Source organism: Apiospora aurea (genome assembly GCF_038362705.1).
Source record: "Apiospora aurea strain CBS 24483 chromosome Unknown utg000010l_segment0_segment0, whole genome shotgun sequence".
Taxonomy (NCBI): domain Eukaryota; kingdom Fungi; phylum Ascomycota; class Sordariomycetes; order Amphisphaeriales; family Apiosporaceae; genus Apiospora; species Apiospora aurea.
Window position 1 is genome coordinate 697,812 of NW_027117397.1, and position 26,441 is coordinate 724,252.

A 26,441-nucleotide genomic window follows, 5' to 3' on the forward strand; every position below is an offset into this window, starting at 1 on the left:
TGCCCGCGACGACGACGCGGTCCTGGGCCCAGCGGCGCTCGTCGGGCGTGAGGAACTTCGCGGACGCGATGCGGTCGGGCAGGAGCCAGAACACGACAAAGCCCCAGAGGAAGGTCGCGACGCCGAGGATGATGAACATCCAGCGCCAGGGCCCGACGGCGTTGGCGCCATCACCATCGCCGTCCTGGCGGATGTGCCCGATCCCGAACGCCAGGAAGGACGAGACGATGCCGCCGACGCTGTTTCCCGCAAACCAGATCCCCGTGCGCGTCGGGATCTCGTCGCGCGTGTACCACGTCGACGTAACGAACATGAGCGCGGGCGAGACCGTCGCCTCCGCGACGCCCAACAGGAACCGCACCGCCAGCAGCCCGCCGTAGTTGGAGCACGCCGCCGTGAGGGCGACGACGGCGCCCCAGAACAGCGTGTTGGCGGCCAGGTACCGGCCGACGGGCAGGCGGGCGACGAGCAGCGTGGTCGGGTAGGCCCAGGCGAAGTAGCCGAAGTAGAAGACGGACGAGACCCAGGCGTAGTCCTGGCCCCGGAGGTGCGTGTCCTGCTTGAGGCCGAACACGGACGCGCTCGACAGGATGGTCTTGTCCATGAAGTTGAAGACGTACGTCACGAAGAGGAGCGGCATCAGGCGCGTGTCGATGCGGCGCACGATGCGGCGGGCCGTGGCGGCGTCGACTTCGACATGTTGGGTACTGGTCTCGGTCGGCCCGGTTTCCAATTCATCAGGGGCGCCCATGGTCGCATACGCACCTTCAGAGGTTGTAGCGGCACTGGGCGGGAGGAGACATTCGCGCGATGAGGCCTCGTGCGAGTCGAGAGACATAATATACGCCCCCCTGGTTCAGCGCCGGCCGCGCGCATGGAACGTAGTATGCTTCGGATGCACGCCGAACGTCAGCAGGAGCAGCTCCCGATGCGGGGGCTACCTATCTCCAGCAAATCAGCAGCGACGCCGGGATGCGTGTGTAGATTGAAAGCCACCCCGGGTTGCGCCGATCTTCCGACCTCGCGTTTATCTTCAAGACAATTGCTCAGCTTTTGGAGCAGGTTCGGCTTAAGAGAAACAAGCCAGTTAAGATGTCGGTGGTAAGCGGCAGATGACGTGCAACAGTATTGCTCTATCAAGTCCACGTCATGTTTGGACAGAATGTCAGCAACGCGCGGTTGTCTCTGGCTGATACGTGGGGTTGGGGTTAGGCAGTGCTGCCACCCCTGATAGCGCCTTCGGGTCAGTGCCGCCCGCTAGCAAAGACCCCTACTAGCCCCCTGCTGATACAGAAATAGCACGTTGATAGGCCATTTGCGCCGGGGAGCCACCCGGTCCCCTACACGCAGCAGCAGTGTAATACAACTCGATGAATGTGACCCGGACTGCTTCGTCCTCTTAATAACCGTTCTATGTAAGGTCTTTAGCACTACTCAAGTGCGTACCATAAATCACCATGAACGGCCTAGAAGTATCCCCCTTCATCACCTCCCTCCCCAAAGTCGAGCTCCACGTCCACATAGAAGGCACCCTCACCCCCTCCCTGCGCTGGAAGCTCGCGCAGCGCAACCGCATCCCCCTCCCCCTACGCCACCTACGACGACCTGCTGGAGTCCTACAATGTCCTCTACAACCACCGCAAGGAGCTGCACGGCGACACCGGCGCCCCGACCTTCCTCGAGGCCTACTTCGCGGGGACCCAAGTCCTGCGCGAGGAGGACTTCTACGAGCTCGGCATGGCGTACCTCGAGAAAGCCCGGGACATGAACGTCCGCTACGCCGAGCCCTTCTTCGATCTGCAGGCGTACCTCCCGCGCGGGATCCCCGCCGCGACCGTGCTGAACGGGTATATGCGTGCGCAGCGCGAGGGAGCCCAAAAGTTCGGGGTCCGGAGCAATTGGATCTTGTGCTTCATCCGGGACCGGCCCGTCGAGGAGGGAATCGCGGCGTACGAGGCGGCGCGGCCTTGGGCGGCGGGGATAACGGGGGGGCACGGGCTGTTTCACGCGGTGGGGCTGGCTAGTAATGAGTACGACCGGCCGCCGATGCTGTTTGAGAAGGCGTTCCAGATGGCGAAGAAGGACGGTAAGTTGTTCCAGAGAAGTGTTTCATCCTTATTTTGATCTGCCAGCCTGCCTGTTCTGTCTAGAAGCCAGAGGGAGCCACCACCCCTAATACCCTCGCAGGACTCCACGTCACAATGCACTGCGACGTCGACCAAAAAGACGCCGCGGACCACATCCACGAAGCCATCTTCACCGTCCTCGGCGGCCGCGGGACCGAGCGCATCGACCACGGCCTCAACGCCCTAGACCGGCCCGAATTACTCCAAGGACTGGCAGAACGCGGGATCCCGCTGACGCTGTGCCCGCACGCGTACCACCGGCGACAGGCGACGGAGGTGCTCTTCCCCAAACTACGGAAGCTGTGGGATCTCGAAGGGATCAAGTGGTGCGTCAACAGCGACGACCCGACGTACATGCACAATGTCTGGATCGACGGGGCCATGGAGAAGGTGTATCGGTATTGCAACATGTCCAAGGCTGATATGGTGCGGCTCTCAAGAAATGCCGTCGAGATCAGTTGGGCGGATGAGGATCTGAAGAAGCTGCTTCTGCAAGAACTTGAGAGATTCGGACGGGAAAACTGCTAGTCGGGGGAAGAATGCAACTGACACCCGGACCCGATGAAATTATGACGCGGTCGCTAGTTGGAAGTGATGTGCTACACTGTTGTTGTTGTTACATTCTATCGCATGCGGTACGCCAAGGGCCTATCGCCCGCCCCCGGCTCCAGCACTACCTATGGGATCCGGTTCGAGGTGCTCAGACCTATCATTCGGTGTTGCGCCAAGCACTTCTATTGTACGCAAAAATAGGGTCCAACTACATGGATGTAAGCGACCTGTCATCGGAAGATCGACCTCATCTGGTCGGGGCTCAGGGGAATGAAAAGACGACAGCTGCAGGGCGAAAATACTCACCCTACCTGCCGGGGCAGCTCAATCCATTCCCTAGGTTCTTATACAGATGTTTCTTCAAACCACCAGCAATTACGAGCAGTGGCCAGGTCAGGAGGGCTGCGGTAACTCCATCATACATTATATCGCATCGTCCCTCGATCGCCTTCTATGACTCACCTTGTTGAGCTCCTTCGGCGACCCCAGTATCATTGCATCATCTGACTACGTTGCTGAGAACAAGCAACCACTGCGATGTTCTTCTGGTTAGGGCCTGCGGCAATAGCAGCCGTTTTACTCGCACGAAATCGCAGTCGTAGGAGGTATCGGTGGTCTCGTAGTCGTGTCGCGCCGAGTGGAGGTCGCATCCGGAGCCGTGGTGGACGCCAGGGTGTCTTATGATACCGAGAACGGCAACAATTCCATCGTGTCGTCCCTGAAGCTGACGGGCATGACGCGTTCGTAGATATCTCTTCGGAGGCTTGTACGCTCCAGCACACTGTTGGACTGAGGTCTGATCTCCGAACCCATACCGGCGATAGGCGGTCGATGGGTTCACCACGCACAAGCCAAGGCGATGGCCAGGTCGTCGGCCATCATCGCCATGTCGTATCGGCGAGGCACGAATAACTCGTATCATAGGCTGGTCGTCCTGGTCGGTGACCCAAGACCGGACCTTCGAGAACCTGGTGAAGGATTTCAAGAAACTGCTGTTTGACACCACCGAATCTTGGTAAATACAATGCCACGAATGATCCGTAAAATATGACCCGACAGACAGTATTTGGTCTTGATGATGATCCATTACATAAACTCCAGGGCAATTAAATTGATCGAACACTCACCTGGTGGTCGAAGACCTCGGAGGAGGCTGGCCTGTCGCCAACTACAAAGGAGCTCAGCCGCAGCGCGCTCGTCAGGCATAGATGGTTGCTTGGAGACCTTCAATAATCGAACCGGAGAATGCCCATCGTTCGTCGCTCAAAAGCGTCTTTCTTCGGGATACCATTTGTCGGGGTGGCAAGCTGGTCATGTATACTCCTACACAAGGAAAACGGATTCTTCCTTGATCGGTCGAGTGTTCCAAGAGCTGTCGCGGTTGCAGTCGAGACCGACAGGTTGGAGTATGCGCTCAGTGATGCTGAGGTCATCTTCTCTGCTGGAACGTTCCACTCACCGCACCTTCTCAAGGTATCAGGGCCTGAAAGCTGGCAGTCGAGCCTGGTTGCTATTGTCATGGGGGTCGGGCCAAATACCGTGCTCGATCCTCATTCTATTCCGGTCCTTCTCGATTCCCCTGGGGTAGACCAGAACTTTGTCGGCCCTCTGCAGATCGCCGTGTCACACCTAGTTAACACGCCTAGCGGTCAACCCCAGACGGCTGGCCCAGCACTCTGGCGCCCCATTACGTAAAATTAGATCCTCGGGATGCATCAGGCCCATTCAGCAGCGCGGCAGGACATCTAGCGGCTGTGTAATGCACTATCCGCACGCTTTCAGGAGAAGCTTGCAGGATACGCAGCCGATTGGCCAGAGATCACGTGCATCGTTGGCAACTTCCTGAGTCCCAATCTTCTGATAATCGGCTCGGCGGCGGTCTGTATGCTTATCATCTTCTCGAGGGTAATAACAATACCATCATTGGCAGTGCGATCAATGGCCGAGCCTCCCTCTGTCTTGCTGTACTGGTTCGAACAATAGTGTTTAAGCCTAGCTGCGTTCCAGAGATTGCCAGAGATATGAAGGACGGAAGCGGGCAACGCAATCAAGGGCGGCCCAACACATCTGACAGGCTCGGATGCACAGCCGGATGTGCAGGTTCTCGGTTACATTTGCCACAGCGCTATGCCAATCTGGCATACAGCAGGGGCTTGCAATGGAACTATCGGGCGGTGACGGGGTAGTAATCGACAGCAAGGCACGGGCGGGTGTTTCGCAGCTGGGATGCCAGTCTCCAGCCTTTCGTAATTCCTGCTCATCCCTAAGGCAGCCTGTACGCCATGGGTGGAAAATATAGCAGATGGCATCAAGCAATCGGGTGGCTTCCTGGCTGTGTCGTCCGCGGATCCGCTACATGGCAAGCATCTCGAGCATCGATTGGGCTGAAGTCGTCGGATCCGATTGTCTAGGCAATGGATTGGGTAGTCTCGCCAATATAGCGGCAGCTAACCCCGGATTGCCAGAGCTGACTCAAAATAGTACTTATACGCAGTGGTGTTGAAACGACGAATGTCTAGACCAGAGTGAATGACAGACGGTGGGCTTGGCCTGTGACAGAGAATAAAAGCTATCGAGTCGGAAGCGGGCTAGTTTCCGGTATGCAGGAGTAGCGGTGCAGGCAGCCGGGTTGGTCTCCGATAGCAGGTGTGTAGTACATAAATGCTGTCAAGAAGATCCAACGATAAGGATCAGCAGACAATCAGTTTCTGTGGTATTATTGTGGTCAGCAGTAGCACAGCCCTGAAGCGCAATTCAGCATATCAGATAGGTCCCATTGCGTATCAGCTACCTTCCCGCAATAACACACTACTGTGTAATAAGATGGGATAAGGAAGGAACAGGAAAGTCCATGCGACGCAACAGGGCCAAGCCCAGCCTTGGTCAGATTGGGGATGTCCATGCGAATGGCAGCAGCCAAGAGAAGCCAATGCTACATACATGTACCTAGCCTGGGGTAAATCGTGTTCTCAGCTTATCGCCGGCAGGGCTGGGTAGCTCACGGTAGAAGGGAAAACGCAGGGCGTTGTCGCGGGGGGTGGGTGGTGTTGCTGCTCCCTCTCCTCTCTTTAGCTATCATCGAGAGCCGTTATCGTCGGTCTAAGCGTCTTGGCAGTCTGGGGTTGGCACCGGTTAGGCCCGTTTTAGTCGGGTTGCCAAGCGGCTGGGAGCGAACCTCGTTATCTCGGTGGGGTACTAGTATTGGCTCACCCATCCTGTCGTCCCTCCCTCGCCCTCTAGTAGTAGCTTGACCAGCTGCAATCCAGGCCCTCGACTGGTCTGCCTGGGTATTCCTTGTTATGCAACAACCACGTTATCAATATGCTCCATACATACCAAGGAGCCATGATGCTGTCTCTGGCATATATAGCAGTCGAGATGTCGCCTTGGATATTGAGGGCTGCCTTCACCACGGAAGTTTCCTCCATCCAACCAACTCTTCTCACCCTCAGTTCCGTGGCCGACAACTACCGCCATCATGGAAGACACTGAGAAGAAGGGAGGCATTACGCCTGCCTACACCAACACCGGCAGCGAGGATATCCGCGTCGTCACTGCTACTCAGTATGGCGAGACCAAGCGCGGTCTCAGCCCGCGACATGTGCAGCTCATGGCAATTGGCGGATCGATTGGTACTGGACTTTGGGTAAGCAGCATCTCTCCGCTCTCTGCATTGTCTCCCAGAGACTGCCGAAATTGGTGTGTCGGAACGGACGCCGCTGACAATAGCGCTTAGGTCGGTATTGGCGGGGTACTGAGTAAGGCAGGCCCACTCTCCCTCCTTCTGGGGTACGCCTTCTGGGGAATCATGTTTGTGTGGCCCCTGAACTTGTGCGTGGCCGAGATGTGCGCCTACTTGCCCACCAAGGGCAGCATCTTCGAGTTGGCCGCCCGCTTCTTCGACCCGGCCCTGGGTTTTGCCATGGGTTGGACGTATTTCTTCGCCGGGGTCATGCTGGTGTGTACCGAATACTCGGCTGTGGCCACGGTTATGCAGTATTGGTTGCCCGACGTCAACCCGGCCGCCTGGATCGCCATGGCCCTTGTCTCCTGCTTGCTTCTCAATGTGGTAGCCGTCAAGTGGTATGGAGAGTCCGAGTTCGTCATGGCTTCAACCAAGGTCCTCCTGCTGTTTGGATTGTGCCTTGTGACGCTCATTACCATGTGCGGAGGCAACCCTAAGCGCGATGCTTACGGCTTCCGAAACTGGAGCGGCGGCAACGCGATCCATGAGTACTATACCACCGGGTCGACAGGGCGCTTCCTTGGATGGTGGAAAGTGGTCATATATGCAGCCTTCACCATCGCAGGTCCCGATATGATCGCATTGGCTGCGGGAGAGATCCAGAACCCGCGCCGAACCATCCCTCGTGTGGCCAAGCTGATCTTCTATCGTCTGGTCGGTTTCTACGTCGTCGGAGTTCTGTGTGTGGGTATTATCTGCTCCTCGCGCGACCCCCTGCTGTTGGGCGCCATCGCGAACTCGGAGCCTGGCGCTGCCGCCTCTCCCTGGGTCGTCGGCATCAAGAACCTCAGCATCCCGTTCCTCCCCGACCTCGTGAATGCGATGATTCTGCTGTCCGGGTGGTCGTGCGGCAACGCCTACCTCTACTCATCATCGCGAACGCTGTACGGTCTGGCCAAGGACGGCCAGGCGCCCAAGATCTTCGCCAAGTGCAACAAATCCGGCGTCCCGATGGTCGCCGTCCTCACCGTGTCGGCCATCACCTGCATCACCTTCCTGGTGTCGTCCAACTCGGCCGTCGAGGTCTTCTACTGGTTCGTCGATCTGACGACGACCGCTCTGATCATGACGTACGTCATGATGTTGACGGCGTACATTGGCTTCTACCGTGCCTGCAAGGCCCAGAACATGGATCCAGCCAGCCTGCCCTACCGCGCTCCTTTGACCCCGTACACACCCTACGTGGCGCTCGTGATCGGCTGGTTGGCCCTGGTGTTCGTCGGATATAGCTCCTTCATGCCCTTCGACACGCGAAGCTTCATCACCGCGTACTTCGCCGTCGGCTGGGGTGGCTTCATGTTTTTGGTGTGGAAGATCGTCAAGCGAACCAAGATGGTCAAGCCCCATGAGGCCGATCTCATCAGCGGCAAGAAGGAGATTGATGATGAATGCCGTCACTGGGAGGAAGGCGGAGTCGAAGAGGTCGAGAAGGCGAGACTTGCCCAGATGGGCTTCGCGAGGCGATGTTGGGAGAAACTGTGGTAAAGAAAGGGCTAACGTCGCACTGCCCTTTGCCCAAGAATAGCTATCTGTTGATGATATACATAATCACGAGCTTGAAAATAACCAAGCATTAATTCCATGCTAAACATTCAAAGAAGAGTTCTGGCAGCCAAAGTGATTGACATTTCCCCGCCCATGCGAGAAAGCCGTGATAGCGAGGGAGGCAAGTCCAACTTAGGCAGCTGCATAAAGTGCCGCGATTACTCATTTCAAAGGTTCTTTCCAGCATTGGTCGCATCTTTTGACTTCGAGATGCAAAAGTCATCGGATCGTAATTCGTGCTCCAAAGCGGGTCCCCGTACTGATAGCCTTTGTGGTTGAGACTTATGGACGTTTTTTGGGACGACAATTGCACGATACGTGCTTGGCCTCTGACGTCGCCGCAATATGTACCTCCATAAGCTCAAGGCTTTCAACAACCAATGAACACTAGGTGGCATAGTATAGTGGTCAGTACAACACGTTGTGGTCTAGCATCATAACTGTTCCGTGTAGACCCCGGTTCGATTCCGGGTGCCGCCAACATTTTTCTGTACTTCAAATACGAAATCTTCTTTTTGCTGTATCAATCATCATCACCTCTCTCTCTTTTTCTTTTGCAGTTCTCGCCGACTTGCCTTTACCATTTTATGTCAAGATAGATGAGTTACTACTGTCAAGCTTCTGCTTTCGTTGGCTGCACTGCGCCGGTCGCAAGGTCGCGGGGGTTTGTTCATCATAACTCAGAGCTGCAACCGTACAGATATCACATCAGCGGTCTATTTTTCCTACCCTATTTGGCTGTTGCGGCCAAATATCAAGGTCTTCTTTTTGGCATAATTGCGTATATAGTTTCGTGGTATTTATTGCAAACAATGCCGGTGCTCCATGACCCGCTGGATATCAAACGGTGTCAATCTTTTTATCCTCCTGTTGCGTAATAAACCCGTACTGTCCGTCCTGGCACAATCTGCCTGTGAACAACCTATTAGTCCACTGGCGCAATTACTACCAACGTCGAGGCGACCGTATCCAAACGTGTATAATTGGACTCCCTTTTTTAGTTATCATCTTCCTGCTCCGATTCTTTTGTCGACGACCGTCTAAATATCCCCTTCATGTTGTCGACAAGTTTGGACTGTCTCCTCTCGCCCTCGGCGTTCGAGCTACTGCTGAAGACGCTGCTCCTCCGACCGGGCTGCTGCTGCTCTTTCTCGGCGGGAGGTTCGGCAGCGAGCCGATCCAGTGTTGCGTTGGCTCGTGTTCCTGTAGACTAACGTCAGCAAACAACCGGCTTTAAGGACAAAAGATAGATTCGTGGAAGGCAGTAAGTAGAGAGAGAACTGACGGATGTTGCCAGCACCGCCAATGCCGAACGACCTCGGCCGCTCTTGTGGCTCCTGCGTGGTCTGCTCCTCCGACGACATCTTGTGGGAGAGTAAGTTCCTCCTGGCTGATCTGAGGTGCGAAATTGTGAGTTTCAAGCAATTCCGTGTGTGCAACGGCTGTCGCTTCGTGACGCTGCCATGGCATTCGCAGTACAGAGCGGGAACGGAGGAAAGACCCCCTTCCCTTATTTGAGTATCATATGGTGACATGAACTACATATATCTAAGCGAGCAGAGCACCCCTTCGGAGAAGCCCAAGATAACCCTCGGTGCCCTAATTGGCTGCCACGTTTCGATCTTGATCCTCGCCAGACTCGTGAAAAGTCCCGATTTGGGTGCGATGCGTGCGCCGGGAGTCAGTGGCGGCGGTTGACGGCAACCCCCTTGCCCCCCGGGCCAAAGCTTGGCCCATCTAGTGTGACATCAGATGCCAAAACTTCGATGCATGCATGCATGGTGTTGGAATCGATATCGAACAAGCGCCTCACTGGCTGGATTCTGAAGCCAGTGTGTTCTGACGTCAGGGTCTACGGGCTGGGTGGCTTCAGTGCGGGCGGGCGTGCGGCCTGTCGTACTCAACATCACTCACTGATCATGTACGAGCCAATGAAGCAAGCATGGCATATGCAGAATATCGCGTAAAGTTAGGTATACAGTCTGTTGGGCCAGATGCTGGAATTATAGCATCGGACACATACATACACCGTGATAATTTACCATCATTGGGATGTGATGGGAGGGCAATTCTGTTTCCTTGATACTACCAATACCGTCAGTAGTGAAGAAGGGCTCCTGTGAGGCTCCAGCCTAAGCTCCAAAGGAGGTTCTGATGCATTGCCCCATCAGCCCATGAAGCATGTCATAAGGCGTGAAAATGCAAGTAACCAGCTTTGCGGGGTACATAGCTTTAGGCTCCACCACTTTCAAGCAAGCACCTAAACCGCGCCTTGATGACACTTCAGCGCCGGATTGACTTCGAGGGCCGATACTACAGCGAAGTCAACAAACAACAGAATCAGCAACACAGCCCCCTTGAAGCCATACCCACGAGCGACCGAGCCAGGAAGCAATCGCAATGGCAGCCCACGCGACCCTCACCCGCGCCCAATCGATGGAGCCCGACATCCGGCTCGAGGACTACCTCGACGACAAGCTCCAATCCGTCTCCGACCTCGCGAACCTCGACAGCCTGCTCGCCAGCGTCGAGCTCCAGCGCCAACAGCTCCAGACCCAGCTCGACGGCGCGGCGCAGGAGCTCGAAGACGTGCGGCGCTCGGCGCAGGACCGCCAGGGCGGCGTCGCGCAGCAGATCGCCGACTTCGAGCAGCTCCAGCAGAGCATCGACCTGCGCCTCCAGATCATGGGCCAGTCCGACGCCCCCGACGAGGCCATCCGCCGCCTCGAGGCGCCCATGAAGCAGCTGCACCGCGTCGAGCTGGCGCACCGCTACGTCTCGCTGCTGCAGGACGTCGAGGCCATGCGCCGCGAGGCCCGGTCGCACCTGCCCCAGAGCCCCAAGGAGGCGCTGCGGCCCTACACGCGCCTGCGCCAGCTCGCGGGCCAGCTGCGCGAGCTCCAGGGGCCCGCCGACGAGGCCGCGGGCCACCTGGTCGGCTACGTCGAGCAGGTCACCGGCAGCCTGTGGGACGAGATGAAGAGGATCATGTCCGAGGAGCTGGGCGCGGTGCTCAAGGCGCGCAACTGGCCCGCCAACACCGACCCGAGCGCCGAGGTGGACGGCGAGTGGCTCGAGACCTTCGAGAAGTCCATGGAGCTCCAGGTCCCCGAGGTACTCTACTCCGAGTCTCTCGTCAACCTGTTGCCCATCGACGTCATGGCCCGGTCCTTTGTCCAGTGGTTCCGCTTCCAGTTCATGGGCGACAACGGCACGAGCGCCCCCCGCCGCCTTTGGGACCTTCTGCCTGCCCAACTTCGTCTCGCTGATCGACAAGTGGGAGGACTTCTTCCGGTCCAACTTCGACCATGTCCTGGCGTCCCGCTTCCAGGGCACCAAGGCCGCCGAAACGACGGCGTACACCGATCCCGCCTGCGCCCTGATCACTGCGCTTCTGCCCGTTCTCAGGCAAAAGGTGGAGAGCGTCGTGCAGCATGGACTGAAGAACCCGCAATATCTTAGCAGCCTTATGGTCCAGCTCATGGATTTCGACGACACCATCCGGTCGCGATTCAGTTACGACGGTGGCGACCCGGAGAACGGCTGGCCCGGCATCACGTCGGAAGTTCTGGACCAGTACTTCCGCGAGTGGCTCAAGTTCGAGAAGGAGTTCGCCCTGGAGCGCTACCAGACCATCAACAACTCCTCGGACGCGCGCAGCATCGATTACGACTACAGCGGCCCTGGCAAGATGAAGCCTACGTATGGCGCCGTTCGCGTCACCGATCTTCTGAGGTCGGTCACGTCGCAGTACGAGAGAGTTAGGCGGCTGCCTCACAAGATCCGCTTCCTCATCGACATCCAGCAGGAGATTCTGGATCAGTACCACAGCCGCTTACTCGACTCCTTGGAGGCATATGCATCCTTGACGTCAACAGTCGCCCGTACACTGCAGGGCGTTTCCAAGGAGCAGCTGGCCCAGCTGGAGGGAACTGGGGCATTGGAAGCCTTGTGCAAAGTCCTAGGAAGTGCGGATCACATCGTGTCCACACTGAGCGATTGGGGCAACGAGGAGGTAAGTCAAATATTTTGCTACATACTACCGTAATGATGCGAATTGGACACTAACATAGATTCGCAGTTCTTCATCGAGCTTTGGGAGGATCTCAAAGGCCGCGCCAAACAAGCCGACAACGACCAGCAGACCAACCTGGTGGGCGGCATGAGCTACGACCACGTCAAGGGCCGCACGTCGTCGGAGATCGGGTCCGAGGGAGACGGCAGCATCTTTGACGAGACGATCAAGTTCTACAGCAAGCGTCGCGAGAGCGCCCAGAAGTTCCTTAAGGAGGCTCTTGTGGAATCGCACCAGACTGCTTTCCGTCCGTATCTCTCCAAACCGCAGTGGAGCATCGTCAGCAGCGAGACATCGGGTAAGAAGCTGCAATCTGTCAGTATCGTGTCTAGCCAGAGGCTAATTTGATCATAATAGTTGACCCATCTCAACTTGCCGTGACGGCCGAGCTCGATGAGCCCTTGAGGGTAAGACAACATAAAGGGCCACTTCAGTCAATGCAATAAAAGCTAACCGGGGAAAACAGATTATGAAGCGAAACCTAATCTTCCTGGCCTCGGCCCTCAGCACCGCGGTCTACAAGCGCGTCTGGCGCGAAGCCCTCGAGAGCCTCCAGGAGACCCTCTGGTCCAACGTGCTGCTGCGCCAAAACTTCACCACGCTCGGCGCCGCCCAGTTCATGCGCGACGTACTGGCCATCAAATCGCTGGTGGACCGCCACATCCCCGAAGGGTCCGCGGCCCTGGCGCAGCTCGAGGAGGGGTGCGGCTGCTCAGCTTGCCTCCCGTTGCTGTTGTTGACGAGGCGACGGCCAGCGGGGATGGTGGCGATGGCGGTGATGAGAATGGTAATGGCGATAATGGCAGTTTCTTCCTGAAGGAGATCAGCGATCGCATGTTCACGGATAACGCGGAGGCCAGGAGGGCGCTCGAGGATCTGGGGATCCAGACGCTGGAGCCCGCGAGTGCGCGTAGGATATTACAGAGGCGCGTAGAAAATAGCGAATAGGTATGGTGACAGAGGATTTAGAAATAATCAGTCTTTGGCGATATACCCGTTTAGTAGCAAGGAAGCCCAGAGTGATTTCAGAGGGCTTTCGACACATCTTATTAGAGCCTTCTAACCGAAAGAAATTTAATATCGAAATACTTCGGTGCTAAATGGAATCCGACTGCAACCAATGGCTATTCGTGGGCGTAAAGGGGGATGGATGGGTATCTCGCCAAAAGTGCTGACCACGCCAGCCTAAGAACAAGCAATCGTTGCCGCGCAAGCTTCTTCCTCAACACAGGAAGTAGTGTAGTGTCGAGTTGGTAGGTAAGTAGATGGAAACGAAGCGCCAAATCACAGCATTGCAGTTTAATTCACTTCAGTCACCACATTCACAAACACAAGCAAGAGAGCATTGAATATTAGATCCGTATTTTGTTTGATTGATCGGTTGTGTCCTTTTGCTGGAACCAGGTAACACTTTCTTCGTTTCTGAATAAGTACCTGCGCCCCCCCCAGCAATTAAGGACTCCTGAGTACAATATTACTTTCGTCATGCCCCGAAGGGATTGGAAAAACATCAAAAAGAAAACCCCCAAGAAACTGATGCCTGTGACTCTAGAGAGAATATAATAATAAGCCGTGTACCATGCAAACACCAGAAATACAACGCATTTCCCATATCCGGGCAAGCCTCCCTATAAGCCTTTCAGGCCTGGGTCAAACATTGCCTGCCCGCCTAGGGCTTTTATGATACAGCCACGGCTCCGCCGGTGCTTAAAACAACGCTCGGTTAACCAGTCCAGGGAGAGGAGTCGGTGACTGCGACGGGTAGCCGGGACGTCCGGTACCCGTCTCCTGATCGATGGTGTTGTTGTGGGTCTGGTTGAATGGTTGCAAGAAGCCTTCGGGGATCGACTTGAAGTTGCCCCAGAACTTCTGGTCAACAATGCTGTGGAGGACGGCAGGGCCAATGATCAACGCCAGGAAGATGAAGAACAGAGTGAAGAAGAGGATGGCGAAGCGAATCACTCTTCTCCTTCTCAGCTTAGACTGCTTCAGGGAGTAGATAGGAGGGCGGATTTGACGACTGTTCGCAAGGTTGGTTAGCAAGACTTCGTGTGAGTTGAGGGAAGGGGATTGTGGCTAAACATACCTAGGTCGGAGCCAGAACAGCATCATCGAGTGCAGCATATCAATCTTGGGAATGCAGACGAAGGGAGCCATGAGGAAGAGAATCATGTGTCCGAGAACAAAGTCGGCAGCGAACATGCTCAACTCCGTGACCTTGCAGAGGAATTCACGACCGGGCTGAGACATGGTGTGCCAACCCATCGAGTACCATTTACCAGTCCAGAATGCTATGTTGGCCTGGTCCGTCTTCATCTCACGAGTCAAGCACGTGGCGACGATAAGACTCAGGATGAAGCGTTGGAGGGCCACGACGGTGATCATACCAATAATAGTCTTTGAGAAGTCCCACGATTCCAGGAGGTACATGACCTCGAAGAACAGCAGAAGCATGATGACAGCAATTGCGTGAGCAATGGCGGCCAAAACACTACCAAACTTCTTGCAGCACATGCTCAAGACGGGTCCCATACAACAGGCCATGGCGAACATGGCGAACAACACACCCATGTTGATGGCGATGGGCGCAAAAGCGACGATTCCGACACGGATCAGGGAGTTGGTGGGGCTGATGGTCTTCGCGTTGCTATCCTTGCCAGGTACGACACCGGTCTGGGCGTTCATGAACAGGTAAGGGATCAGAGTGACGGCGACGTACAAGAGCGGGGCAAAGATCTCTCCGAAGAAGATGTTTGTGAAAGCCGCCCTGGAGACATCGCCAGAGCCCTTCGCAGAGGGGTCACCGAGAGCCTTTCGCTTGTAACCAGTAATACGGGTACGGGAAAGACGGCAGTAGTTGATCCACGAGGACGAGTGAGAACGAGAGTTACCACGGGACAACCAGCGGAGGTAGTCACGGTAATCGATGAAGAAGTCGCTCCACGAGAACTGGTGAGGGTTGTACAGGAAAGGCGAAATGACCAGGGCTATGAGGGTGATCCAGAAGTAGACCAACGCTCCCTGCCAGATAGTGACGGTCGCGAAGAGCAACATCATGAGTAGGCGGGCACCGAAGTAGATGGAAGGAGCAGCGAATCGAGAGTACAGCACACCGAAGGGAATACGCGCGGTGGCGAAACCACGACCTGTTCCGATGTAACGAGCGCCTCCAAACGAAAGATCCTGCTCGACAGCGTTTGCATAAATCTGACAAACGAAGACCTCGAAGAAGGGCGACAGGGAGCAGATCTGCTTGCCGAAACGTGTGGCCATGCGAAGGACACCACGCTCTGTAAGTTCCTGGACGCAAAGGGGCACGAAGGAGATGAAGACGACGAAGACGATGGAGATGATACAACGCCAGATCCAATCCATAAGAGCATCTGTGTTGGCACAACCCGTGGGCAGGAGAGGATCGGTGATAGGAACGTTGACGTTGTACTCGCAGCGAATGGTCTGGTTGCGCAGGGCACCCAAGCTGAGCAGAGTAATCATGAAGAGGTTGACCGACAACATGATGAACATGTTGTTTAAATGGAAACCGGGATGGGCGTAGTAGAAGGACAGGAAACGATCCAGAGGCAGCTGTGTTCCGAGGTAGTAGTACTCGCGAGACAGAATCTGCTCACCCATACCAGTACCAATCTTGGTTGTGAAGTTGAGAATAGAACCAAAACCAAGATCACGACCCTTACCACATTGGTAGTACTCGCAGTGCTTGATACGTCCACCACGCAGTAACGCATTCATACCAGCGTAAATATCCTCGTTCAGATGGAGACCCTTCTGAGCCTTGGATACACCACCACGAGTGTTCATGAAGATACCGTTGAGGAAATCAGGATGACCGTAATGGAGCTTACCACCGATCTGGGCCAATGTACGAGCGAAGAGAGTACCGAATGTCTGTTCCTTTCCGGCAGCGACGTCACCCAGAATACCAATGTTCTCAGAGAAAATGTATTCACGGGCACCGAGAATGGCAACGGGATCGGGCGAGACGGTCTTGACACCAGGGGTGTAAGGGGAAACGTTGTCGGTCTTCATCTCTTCGAACTCGGCCAGAACGGATCGAATCTTCAGGCATTCCTCGAGGTAGTTGTCTTGGTTGGCATCGATCAACTGGATGTACTCGCCACGGTAGAAGATGATGGAGTGGTTCTGGTTGTCAGACTTTCCGTCACCAAGAACAGGGTTACCGGACAGTTGGATTCTGAACTTGGGTCGGCGCATGCCGTTCTCAAGAAGCTCGGAGTGACCATCGATAAGGGCAGAGAACAGGCGAGGCTCTTCGCCCTCGTTCAGCGGTGGCTCTTCATCCAGGTAGGCGATTTGCAGGTCAGGGTAGGCACGGAGAAGGAACTCGGTGTTCTCCATCTCCTCCTTCTTGAACTTGGAGTAACGCTGCATGGAAACGCACAGCTTGAACTTGCGGCGGGCCATACGCTCGAGCTCACGCTCCAGCTTATCGGAGTTTCCACCGAACATTTGAACAACCTCGGGGTTTTCGACACGGTACAAGAGCTTGATCGCGCGGGCGTAGTTCATGAAACCAGAGATGGTACGGTACAGAGTCTGGGAGCGGAGAGAAGCCCAGATACGAGTTCGCAGAGTGTACTCGGGGGCGGAAGACTTGAAACCAATGCAGTAGAAGGGAAGATCATCAATCTTGTTCTTGGCAGTGTCCTTCTCGCCCTTCTCCTCTTCGCCGTTGAACTGAGAGGTCTCGTCGGCCAGAATCTTGGTGTCCTTGACGAAGCAGTCCCATTCGTGAGGGTGAAGTTGCTTGAGGTACTCCAACATAGTAACACGGGAGTAAGGCTCATCCTCGCGAATAATTTCACGCAGAGACAGAAGAATCTTCTCGCTGTAATGGGGAATCAGGACAGTGAAGGTCGGCATGTTGTCGACGGGCAGAGGCTCAGGGATAGGAGTAGACAAAGATTGAGCAAAGAAGGACAGACGACGCTCAGCCTCGCTGTGGGTCGGGAAGAATTCGGTCTTGAAAGAGTGATCTTCCTGCGAGACGAAGAAGGTTGGCGCCCTCAGAGTTCTCTTACCCTCCTGCTCGGAAGGAACCTGGTGGTAAAGCAGCTTCTGGACGTGCTCGATGGCGAGCAGATGCTCACGGTACATGGAAATGACAATAGCGTTCCAGATTTGCGAGATGAGCACCTTGGGCTTGTACTTGATCTCCATGTCCGTAGTAGCCAGGACCTTGGAGTAGATACGCTTCGGCAGACGGGAGAAGATGTTTCTCCAAGGTGTCCAGATGGAGGAACCGAGGTAGAACGAACGTGCAATGGAACACGCAGTGTTCATCAGAACGTACCACAGGTAGGTATCCAGGAAGAAGAGAATCAGATCGGTGAAGATCATCAGAATCAACGCAACGGTGGGTTGCTGTCGGCAGAGGATGGCAGCAGCCTTACCCTTGCCAAAGAGTGCGTCACCCTTGCAGGAGTCGACGTTCATGATGGACAAGTAACGGATGGGATCACGGATAGACAGCGACAAGAACATGTACGAGATACCGAACTTGATGCCGAAAATGATGGCCCAGAAACCGTAAGACAAGGCCCGGTCGTTGCCCTTCAGATGAGGCCAGCTGGCAGTGAACGTTTGGCTGGCCACATACTGACGGGACTTCTTCTTAGTCAGGTAGGAGCCGAAAAGGCCACCAAGCGGCATGACGGAGAAGAAGAGAACGGTGATGATCGCAATGAAGAAGTTGGCGATACCGAGAGCCAGGGACAAAGTGCTATCTGGGGGGGGCGCAAGAGGATCCTTCTGCTTCTTGTTGTCCTTGAACAAGAAAACATAGGCACCAGGACCAACATTGATAACGAAGACGACGATGAGGAACATCAAACGCTTAGTGAGATGCTGTGCTCCCGCCCACTTACGTGGTACGTAGGCCCATTCCGCAAGAGTTGCCAAAATCTGGATAAGAGCTGCAATACCTCCACCGAATCCAACGATGGCCCATTGGGCGGACGGAGGCGGCTGGTTGTTCCTTTGCTGTTCGTAGTTGGCGGTGATGAGGGTGGGCGAGTTGTGGGCAGTGAAGAACCAGAACATGGACAAATGGATAATCCAGATACGGTTGAAGTTGACGAGCACGTGCCAGTAGGATCGAGTCTCCCTGTACGTCTTGAAGAAGCACTTCTTCCAGTTGACGTCCTTAAGCTTCAGGTAACGCTCAGCCGGGGGGACGTCCACCAGCTTGCTCTTGTCCTCGAGCACGATCCGCTCAATACCCTCAGGGTACCAGAAAAGCTGGTTGCAATCATCGTAACCAATAATCTGATCGTGGTCACGCTCGCGGCGGACGTAGACTCCGTTGGAGATCTCGTAACCCTGGTCGCGACAGTACTGGTAAATGGGAGTGATGACGTTGTTGAGGAAAGTACCCTCTTCAACTTGCTCGACCATGTTCTGGCAGGCCGGGGAGTTCAAGTAGTCATCAGCACACTTGAAGATGAAGGCAAGACACTCGGGCATGAAACGAGTCTGGTTGGCCTCGCCCCAGCAAAGGAGGAACAAAGCAACCTGGCGACAACGATCGTGCTGAGACATGCGGTTCATGCGCGTCTTCCAGCGGTACTCGGCGGCCTCGAGACTGTCGTCACCCTCGAGATCCTCGAGAACCTGGGCCTCATCGGCAGCGTCCGCAGCGGCCTTCTTGTTCTTCTTCTTCTTCTTCTTGCCCTTTCCGTTTACGTTGGCGAAGCCCACGGCATCGTCGAGATCCAAGTGAGCGGCAAAGTACCACTTCCGGTAATTGGCGTTGTCTCCTCCAATGTAATCGGCGTGAAGAGATAGAAGGGCTTGGTTGGGGGTCATGCGAGAAGCTCGCGAATCCAGAAGAACCATAAAATGATCATACATGTTGCGCATGCTATCTCTCTGGAAACCGAACTTGCCCGTCAAATCCAAGAAGATGTCTTCAATCTCCTCCTTTGAGAGAGGAATCTGGGCGTCGGAGGTCCAGGCCGGGTAAGGCTCACGGGAACGCTGGCCTGCAGGCAGGATGTTGCCGTAATCCATACCGTAGTTGGGCGTGGAAGCACCGGAAGAACGGTTGCCAGCATAGGACATTTGGGAAGAAGGAGGGCGGAATCCTCGGGCACCTTCCTGGTAGCTGTTGTAACGCTCGTCACCGCGGCCGTAATAGTCCATATCGGTCGCTCGTGCCATATCAGACCTCATGGTGAAGTCGCTGAAGGTTTCCGAGTCGTCACCGTCGCCGCGGGCGCCATGCTGATCGTAGTACTGGCCACCTTGGCTGTCGTAGTATCCATCTTGGCCATATCCGTCTTGGTTGTCGTAGTAGCCACCGTCTTGATGGTACGGGTTGTTGGCATCAGCGTTGTAGTATCCCCTGGAAGAGCATATGTTAGAATCACACCAAACGTCGAGTTCACAATCGGACAAAACTCACGATTCATCATAGTAGCCTTCCTGGGTCTGGCCATGAGCGCCGCCCGCAGGATGCTGTCCATGAGCATCGTAACCATTGTCGTAATATTGGCCGTTGTGGTCGTCGTAGTACGAATCGGTGTTTCCAGCTTGATGGCCGTAGCCATCATCGTAAGCGTCGTGGTGGCCAGCGCCGCCTGCGCCAGCTCCTCCACCACCGGCGGGGTAGCCCGACATTTTCGCGATGTCGAGGCTATAACGTGAAAGACGATGTTCTAGATACAGTCAATTGTTAGAAAGTTGCATGGTAGCATGCGCATAGGGAGTTGCGCTTCGGGCATGGGCTGTGCTGAACGTCGGGAAGATGGTGGGAAGGGTAGCTCATAACTGCCAAGAACGGGAGGATCTGCCAGCGTCGGGCTCCGTGCTCCTTCAAGGTGTGTTATGTTTTGTTGGGATTGATCATGACAACTTACAGGTCACAGAGTCATGTAGATAACGAATTCGGACGCAGTACGGTCGGTTAAGGAATGTGTCGAAGTCGCGACGATCGGGTCGCTGATTAAAATTATGTACCGTGATTGTTCTGCAAAGGGTAGCAGATGTGGAATCGTGGCCGGCCACAGCAATGCGGTGTTGTGACAATACAGACAAAGAGCAGAGTTGACCGAGGAGGATCAATCACAGCTGATTGTTGTGGTGTGGGTGTTGTTGTTGTTGTCTGGAGGCTGGTTGGCCGAATTCCTTGATGGGCACAGGCGGGTCGCGGCTGGTCCGATGTTGGCTTGAGGGGGGTGGCCTCAGGCTTGTCTAGGGGGAGGACGAGGAAAAAAGCTGGCAAAGTTGGCTGTCGCTAGCTCGCAAGTACCAAGACTGTCCAAGGGAAATAGTTGAAACCACGGGAAGTGGAAATCGCCGCTGTTCTACAGTTTCCCAAATCTCCTCTAGCCTCTTTTCCTAATTAAAAAGAACGATTGACGGGTGGCTGATGATGTGTTTTTGTTGTTGTTGCAGTATACACAAGAAGGGCGAGAGCGATAGTTGGGTTCCCAAAGTATCCTCCAAATCTTGTTCTTGTCCCTACGGGGAGGTCGTTTTGACTTTACCGACGCGGAGCGAAGGTGTAACGAGCCGCAGTCGAAATCAAGCACGTCGTAGGAGCTGAAAGCGAAAGATAGCGAATGGACGGGTCACCCTTTTTGCGTTCAAAAAAGAGTTTCCCTAATTCTTTCCCTCGGTCCTACGAGGGGCGGGTGAGAGGTGCTGGGTAGATCCGGACCTCTTGTCGTTCCAACGCTGCTGGAATCAAGCAGGTTCAGAAAAACACGACGATAACTGGATTCCGGAACAAAAAGAAGAACGAATGAAGAAAGATTTGTTTTTTTTACAGCGAAGATGTAGGAGGAGGGGGAGGGAAGAGAGGGAGGATATCGCCTAGGATGGGAGGAGAAAGGAGGAGCCGACGGGTGATCGAGATGGAGTGGCTGTGTGCTGCTGGAAGTCAGGGAAGGGTGTGCTGCAGCGTCGCACTGTACGCGCAGAGTGCAGGCGTTCGATTGCAGGTGGTGCCTGGACAGAACTGGACACGACTGGACACGACTGGAGTGCCCAGCCAGAGGGCGGATGCTTTAGCTTCCAGTGGCCCGTTGCCAGTGCCAGTGTCAGACCTGCCCGTCAGTGCAGAGTGGGAATTCCACACTGGATCAAGACACCAACCACGGGCACGCACCACACGCGACCCGCCCACTAAACCGCTTCGAACGCTAGCAGACGACAGGCTCGGACAGGAACGCGCAAGGAACACTCAATGGAAGCAAGCAAGGAAAAGGGGCAATTGTTGGTAAGGTGGGTGTCCAAACTGGCCCATTCTTCAGATTCAAGCAGCGATTGATTGGCCACTGGGTTGCCTGGCTCCCCTAGACTCCCCCATCCAGCATCGGCCAGGGGGAGACGGACAGGGGTGCGATGGATGGCCGCGGTGGCAAGAGGCTCGATTGGTTTGTTGCGAATGGATGCGGACCGGTCCCAAAAAGGGGCTGGCCTAAGTATTGTGTTCCGGCCCGTACCCATCACGCTACTTGTCCTTTACTTCGTCGGTCACAGGCCACTGCGCGACGAGTGACTTCCACGTTCCAGAGGGCAAGCACTTCCAGCCGGCCATTTGTCAGCTAACGTTCCATTTGCCATCAATCAAATCAAATCAAGTCACTCTGACGGCATCCATCCAAGAGAGCCTTATCGGCTGCAGCATCGCAGAAACATAAAATATTGCTATCTTTGCAGATGCAAGCCGTTGGCCGTTTTTGACTCGACGCCTCGTCGCCTTTAAGATTCCAACTCCCCATGATCGATCCGCTTCCCAGGGGGATGGCGGGATCAGCCCAAATGGCTGGACCATGTCCCGCACACTGCTCACCTTGATTGCATGAAGAGTTTAGAGTATTCGCCCTCTTCTTGTTTGTTCCCAGTTTCAACTTTCATTGCTCCTCCAGGCGAGCAGGGAGTCGAAACGCAACGCTGCGCGGCACTGCTCCGCCACATTTCCAACGGTTCTGGCTGGCTGTCGCCTCCCACGTCCTAGGTAGCAGTGGGCAGACACGCAGAGTATCCCACGAGCAGCCGGACCCTGGTCGTACAGGTACTTGGCAGGTATCCCGCTAGTGCTGCAATACCGTCCATCAAGGCCTAAGCCGCCACCATCAGAAGTCGATCCCAAAGAGGGTTCCTCCCTCCATTTCAGCATTTCTCCCATTCACTTTCGGATAAGCGAACAACTGGAGGGAGCAGAAAGCAGGTTTCCTTTCACGACTTGCGAGTCGCGCGTCCTGCTACCTGCAGGTAATCAAATTAGCCAATTACCGGGCCTCCGAGGACACTCCTATGTATCCTCTTTATTCCCGACTCAACTCAACACTACTGACAACCGAGGAGCGAAGAAGAGTTCGCTTGCATTAGGGTGACGGCGGGCGGACTGCCTCGAATCCTAACCAGCGGCTGCCTACAGCTTTCTCAAATACAGATGGATTGAAAAGGCCCAGGGCAACAACATCAGTTGCAGAAACTGGTCCGAAACTTGGGCTACGATGTGTTGGCCATCGTCCCACCCACGCCTTCTCCAGACAGATGGCGCCCCTCACAAACTGCAAGCCCAACGCTGGCGGTGGTTAGCATATGCGGGAGGCAGGGCGAATACGACGTGACGAATCGCACTCAATTTATGTAGGTGGTATGTATGGCAAAAGCTTCCCCCTATTACGAGTTTGACTAGCAGGTATGACATGCACGTTGACGCTTGAGTACGAACGCCTCGCCCTCTGTACGAACACCTGCCACTTTGCCACCCACACAACCCCATGTGTGGGATGCATTTGATCCCAACACGATCATTACCTTATCTTGTCGTCGGACTTTCTCAAGTCGTTGGGCATTGATTGGATGTTCTGGCGGTTTCCTGCCAGTCTATTTTTGCATTAATGCCTCCCTTCCCGCTCTGCCCATTTCGGTTTGAGAGAGGTGGGTGGGTCCCGAAATCGCCTACCGCCTACCGACCTCCCAAGCCTACCACCCCTAGCCCCCTTGCGAAACTCGATCCTATTCTTATTGTCATGCCCATGCCGTCCGCTGTTAAAGCTGCATACTGTGCTGTCCTCGGTCTGCAGCACTGTCCGTGTGTCCTCTATGTCCTATGTATGCTGCCAACTGCTTGCTGCTGCTGCTGCCTCGGACCCCCGGCCAAGCCCAGCCCTTCGGTTTTGTTTTGGCTTGAATCTGACAAGCAACAGCAGCAGGTCAGATGGCAGCTTGGTATCTTTGCTTCTTTCCATATTCGATTGTTTGATCCACACTCTCTTCCTCAGCAATAGCGGTCAGTTTGACAGTGAATATGTTGCATTCGGCTGGTATTCATCCTTGAAACAATTCCTTGATCCCGGGCTTCTCCTTAGGTTCTGTCACGAAAGCGTACGCATGTACAGTAGATTAAAAAAGCCGCCATCCACCAGCCACATCCTCTTTTTTTTTTTTTTTTGTCCTTTTTTTCTTTTCTTTTTTTTCCTTGGACGCGGTCAAAGTTGCCTTCGCTCGCTCGCTTGCTGGGATAGGCTTGCTTGCCGGCTCGCTGCTTGCTGTTTTTCGTCGCAATCTTGTACCTCTGTCCTATCAGAGGGCGGTCCGTCGTCCCAACGCAGGTACCGGTCGGTCCTTCGAACGCCAGTCACCGGCCCAAGGACGCCCAGTGTGCAGCCCTAGACAAGCACGACCAGTCGCTCTAGGGGAGGAGACGTGGAAGAGGAAGAAAGCCCAGCGAGAGAGTGATGACGATATCCTGCTCCATCCGTAGGCCATCCCGAGTGGGGGCTTCGCACTATTTGGCCCAATTTACCTACCGGCTGCATCTCCGGGACCAGGCACGCCAGAAAGACTTTTTTTTTTTCTTCTTCTTCTTTCGTTCTGCTCGGTTCTCCTATGCCCATGCACGCATGCCCCCTGCTTCTGCTGCTGCTGCTTACTATCGCTCCCAGCCTCCTAACCTGTCCCGGGTTAGTCCCATATCATGCATGCATGGCTCTTTTAATCGAAAGAGCAGCAATTCAAGCCAGCTCAAGCCTGGCGATTCGACAATAAAAGTCCGAATGCCACCATGTAGCCGGCTCTGCCGGCCTTAGCATCACTGCCAGCATTTCGTGTAGGCTGTATTTAGGATTAGTAGCCAGCAGCAAGCAGCCGCAGTCCACTTTCTGCCACTCTCGTTCCCAGTCCACTTCCGATGCTAAGGCCAGTGCCTATTGATTCAAAGCCCTTGAAGCTTTCACCACAGTGGTGGTCGGTAAGGAAATGGCTGATTGCGGCGGAACCTATGCAACCTTCCGTCGGCTTGTGCTGGCTCGTTCTTCTCCAGAGTTCGAGATGGGTTTCAAATTAGAGACTCCTCCCCCACCACCGCCCACTCTCAGGTCAATCGCTGCTTTTTTTCTTTCCCAAATCCTAAATTCCTGCGAAGAACGCTTGTGCTTGACGCCCGTCACCCGTCGAGCCGTGAACTGTCAAGCTTTCGACCCCTGGCGCTCAGAACCTGGCTGCCTGGTCAGGGAGCGAAACCCAATTTGATCAACCGCAATGTGAGCACCTAGCCTAGACCGTCCCGATATTCAAAGGGGCGACCTTCTTTTCTGGTTCGACCGGTGGGATTGGATGATAATGTGCGTAGAATAATCCGATCGTATTAGTGGTAGATCTGATCGCCCCAAGCGTGTTTTATGCAATGCATTCAAGATCGGATATACAGTACGCCACGTATGCATGTGTGTAATTACATACATGCTAATAAAGGAAAATGCTGATGTGCATTGCATGAGTCGTCGAAGACACTGATGTGCGCAAGCTACGCCCAGGTGGACGACTCCGACTAGAGGTCCTCTCGTTGGAAACAAAACGTCGCCGTCACCACTTTTTTCCCATCCTGATTCCTGACCAATGCTTGTTGCCGTCGGAAGGAAGCGTGTTCGGCTCTTTGAGAGGTGTTACCGTGTTAGGTATTATTAGGCGTTACCGGCAACCAGCTTCGAAAGGGACGACGGTCTCACCCGAAACCTTGCTCGAGCGTCGTGGCGATGCTACAAATAGATCGTCTCTTTATTGAAGCTTATTCGCGTCGCCAACTTTATCCTTTTTTTACCTCTGATACGTATGTATGGTGTTCAAGGGACAGACAGGTACAGCTATCTGACATACGCGTACATGTCGTCCTGCCTTCCAGGCGGTCGAAGCGCTTTCACCAGGCAGGCGGATTCAGCTATCCCTCATGCAATGCCATCATGACGTCCTGTTGCCCTACCACCCACCTGACACATACTGCTGCATGTATGTAGAAGGACATCCCAAGACGAATATACTTATAAGGGCAAACATACATATGTAATAAAAATGATGTCAAAGATGCACATCATTATAAAAGGGTCCTTACTAATGCGATCTACAATTCGCCCTCCTCCCGGCACTCTTCAAGTCTCGGGGAATTGTTTTACGAGTGTAAATCCACTTATCCCGGGTTTCGCAGCAGGCGGGCGCGCGCGGGCGGGCCGCGGATCATGGGGATCGTCTTTTTCGCAGATGGGAACTTGCGTGGCGCCTTTCGGGCTAAAAAACGCCTTATAATGATGATCTTCTTCGGCGTTCTGCAATGACGTGCCCGCGGGTGATCCGCCGAAGGAAGACCCGGTAATGTAGGGCCGGCCGCATTCCAGTGTGCTCCCGGGTCGTACGCGCCACGTGTAAGTCATTATCACTATGCGAGGAAGTCTTACCACGTTAGAGGTGGCACGGTCGCGATGCTTTCGTGTGCGTGTTTCTCAGGATGCCATACACCGTATATCCAGCTTCCCGGGGTGTGACTTGGATGTCGAGCATGGAGTAGAACAGAAGACAGCATCATGCTGTGGATAAGGCAAGAGGAAAGGTAATATATCAGGCAACAGTAAGATGGTTGGTAATCATATTCTCTATCACGGGAGTAGATATGGTAACTAGATATGATCCAATGCTAGGAGTGCCGTCGATAAAACGGTTTGTAAAGGTGTCCCTGGTCGGTTGGCCTCGTGTGTCTTGATATTGAGACAATTCGGCTGCGGCATATCAGCCTGGCATAGTAAGACCTAGTTGATAATGCCATACTAGGAGCCTTTCATTGACGAGGCTATTGGGAGTAACCGAAGCTTCTTGCACTGATGTGTCGAGCAGTACGTTGGCAAATGCAGGATTCGTATCTCATCCGACCAGGACGATAGTACACGGACGACATTTGACGTATGACCCTTTGTAAGTACCATAGTTCCTTGTCGAAGGCAATACTTAGTCCAAGTGGACATGTCAATTGTGTGGTACGTCTATCACTTGGGCAGGAAAGACAATGACGCTTTGAGTGGTTAAACATTACTATGATTCCATCCGTCAAACGGACAACTTCGTATCCCTAAACAAA

At 54.6% G+C, this 26,441-nt stretch overlaps 7 protein-coding genes across 7 annotated transcripts; 5 read left to right on the forward strand and 2 right to left on the reverse strand.

Moving 5' to 3' along the window:
• Nucleotides 1-1,457: 1,457 nt before the first annotated feature.
• PG986_014237 (uncharacterized protein) lies at nucleotides 1,458-2,654 on the forward strand (the record flags this gene model as incomplete). The annotated part of the gene is given in 3 exon segments (XM_066850459.1): nucleotides 1,458-1,514; nucleotides 1,525-2,086; nucleotides 2,188-2,654. The coding sequence occupies 3 exon segments, from the start codon at nucleotides 1,458-1,460 to the stop codon at nucleotides 2,652-2,654; spliced, it is 1,086 nt and encodes a 361-aa protein (XP_066692697.1).
• Nucleotides 2,655-3,282: 628 nt separating this feature from the next.
• Nucleotides 3,283-3,678, forward strand: PG986_014238 (cyclase atC; the record flags this gene model as incomplete). Its single annotated transcript, XM_066850460.1, has 2 exons — nucleotides 3,283-3,418; nucleotides 3,473-3,678. Coding segments are annotated over 2 exons (342 nt in total), but the record flags the coding sequence as incomplete, so codon positions are not given.
• A 245-nt stretch (nucleotides 3,679-3,923) lies between these two features.
• Nucleotides 3,924-4,864, forward strand: PG986_014239 (gmc oxidoreductase protein; the record flags this gene model as incomplete). Its single annotated transcript, XM_066850461.1, has 2 exons — nucleotides 3,924-4,369; nucleotides 4,474-4,864. 2 exons carry the CDS (start codon nucleotides 3,924-3,926, stop codon nucleotides 4,862-4,864), a joined length of 837 nt encoding a protein of 278 aa, XP_066692699.1.
• Nucleotides 4,865-6,156: 1,292 nt separating this feature from the next.
• PG986_014240 (proline permease) lies at nucleotides 6,157-7,908 on the forward strand (the record flags this gene model as incomplete). The annotated part of the gene is made up of 2 exons (XM_066850462.1): nucleotides 6,157-6,324; nucleotides 6,415-7,908. 2 exons carry the CDS (start codon nucleotides 6,157-6,159, stop codon nucleotides 7,906-7,908), a joined length of 1,662 nt encoding a protein of 553 aa, XP_066692700.1.
• Nucleotides 7,909-8,965: 1,057 nt separating this feature from the next.
• Nucleotides 8,966-9,332, reverse strand: PG986_014241 (uncharacterized protein; the record flags this gene model as incomplete). The annotated part of the gene is made up of 2 exons (XM_066850463.1): nucleotides 8,966-9,171; nucleotides 9,254-9,332. The coding sequence occupies 2 exons, from the start codon at nucleotides 9,330-9,332 to the stop codon at nucleotides 8,966-8,968; spliced, it is 285 nt and encodes a 94-aa protein (XP_066692701.1).
• Nucleotides 9,333-10,368: 1,036 nt separating this feature from the next.
• Nucleotides 10,369-12,991, forward strand: PG986_014242 (RINT-1 family protein; the record flags this gene model as incomplete). The annotated part of the gene is given in 6 exon segments (XM_066850464.1): nucleotides 10,369-11,147; nucleotides 11,164-11,983; nucleotides 12,050-12,341; nucleotides 12,401-12,450; nucleotides 12,510-12,745; nucleotides 12,760-12,991. 6 exon segments carry the CDS (start codon nucleotides 10,369-10,371, stop codon nucleotides 12,989-12,991), a joined length of 2,409 nt encoding a protein of 802 aa, XP_066692702.1.
• Nucleotides 12,992-13,750: 759 nt separating this feature from the next.
• On the reverse strand, nucleotides 13,751-19,702 carry PG986_014243 (beta-1-3-glucan synthase catalytic subunit; the record flags this gene model as incomplete). The annotated part of the gene is made up of 3 exons (XM_066850465.1): nucleotides 13,751-14,063; nucleotides 14,130-19,427; nucleotides 19,488-19,702. The coding sequence occupies 3 exons, from the start codon at nucleotides 19,700-19,702 to the stop codon at nucleotides 13,751-13,753; spliced, it is 5,826 nt and encodes a 1,941-aa protein (XP_066692703.1).
• Nucleotides 19,703-26,441: the final 6,739 nt, after the last annotated feature.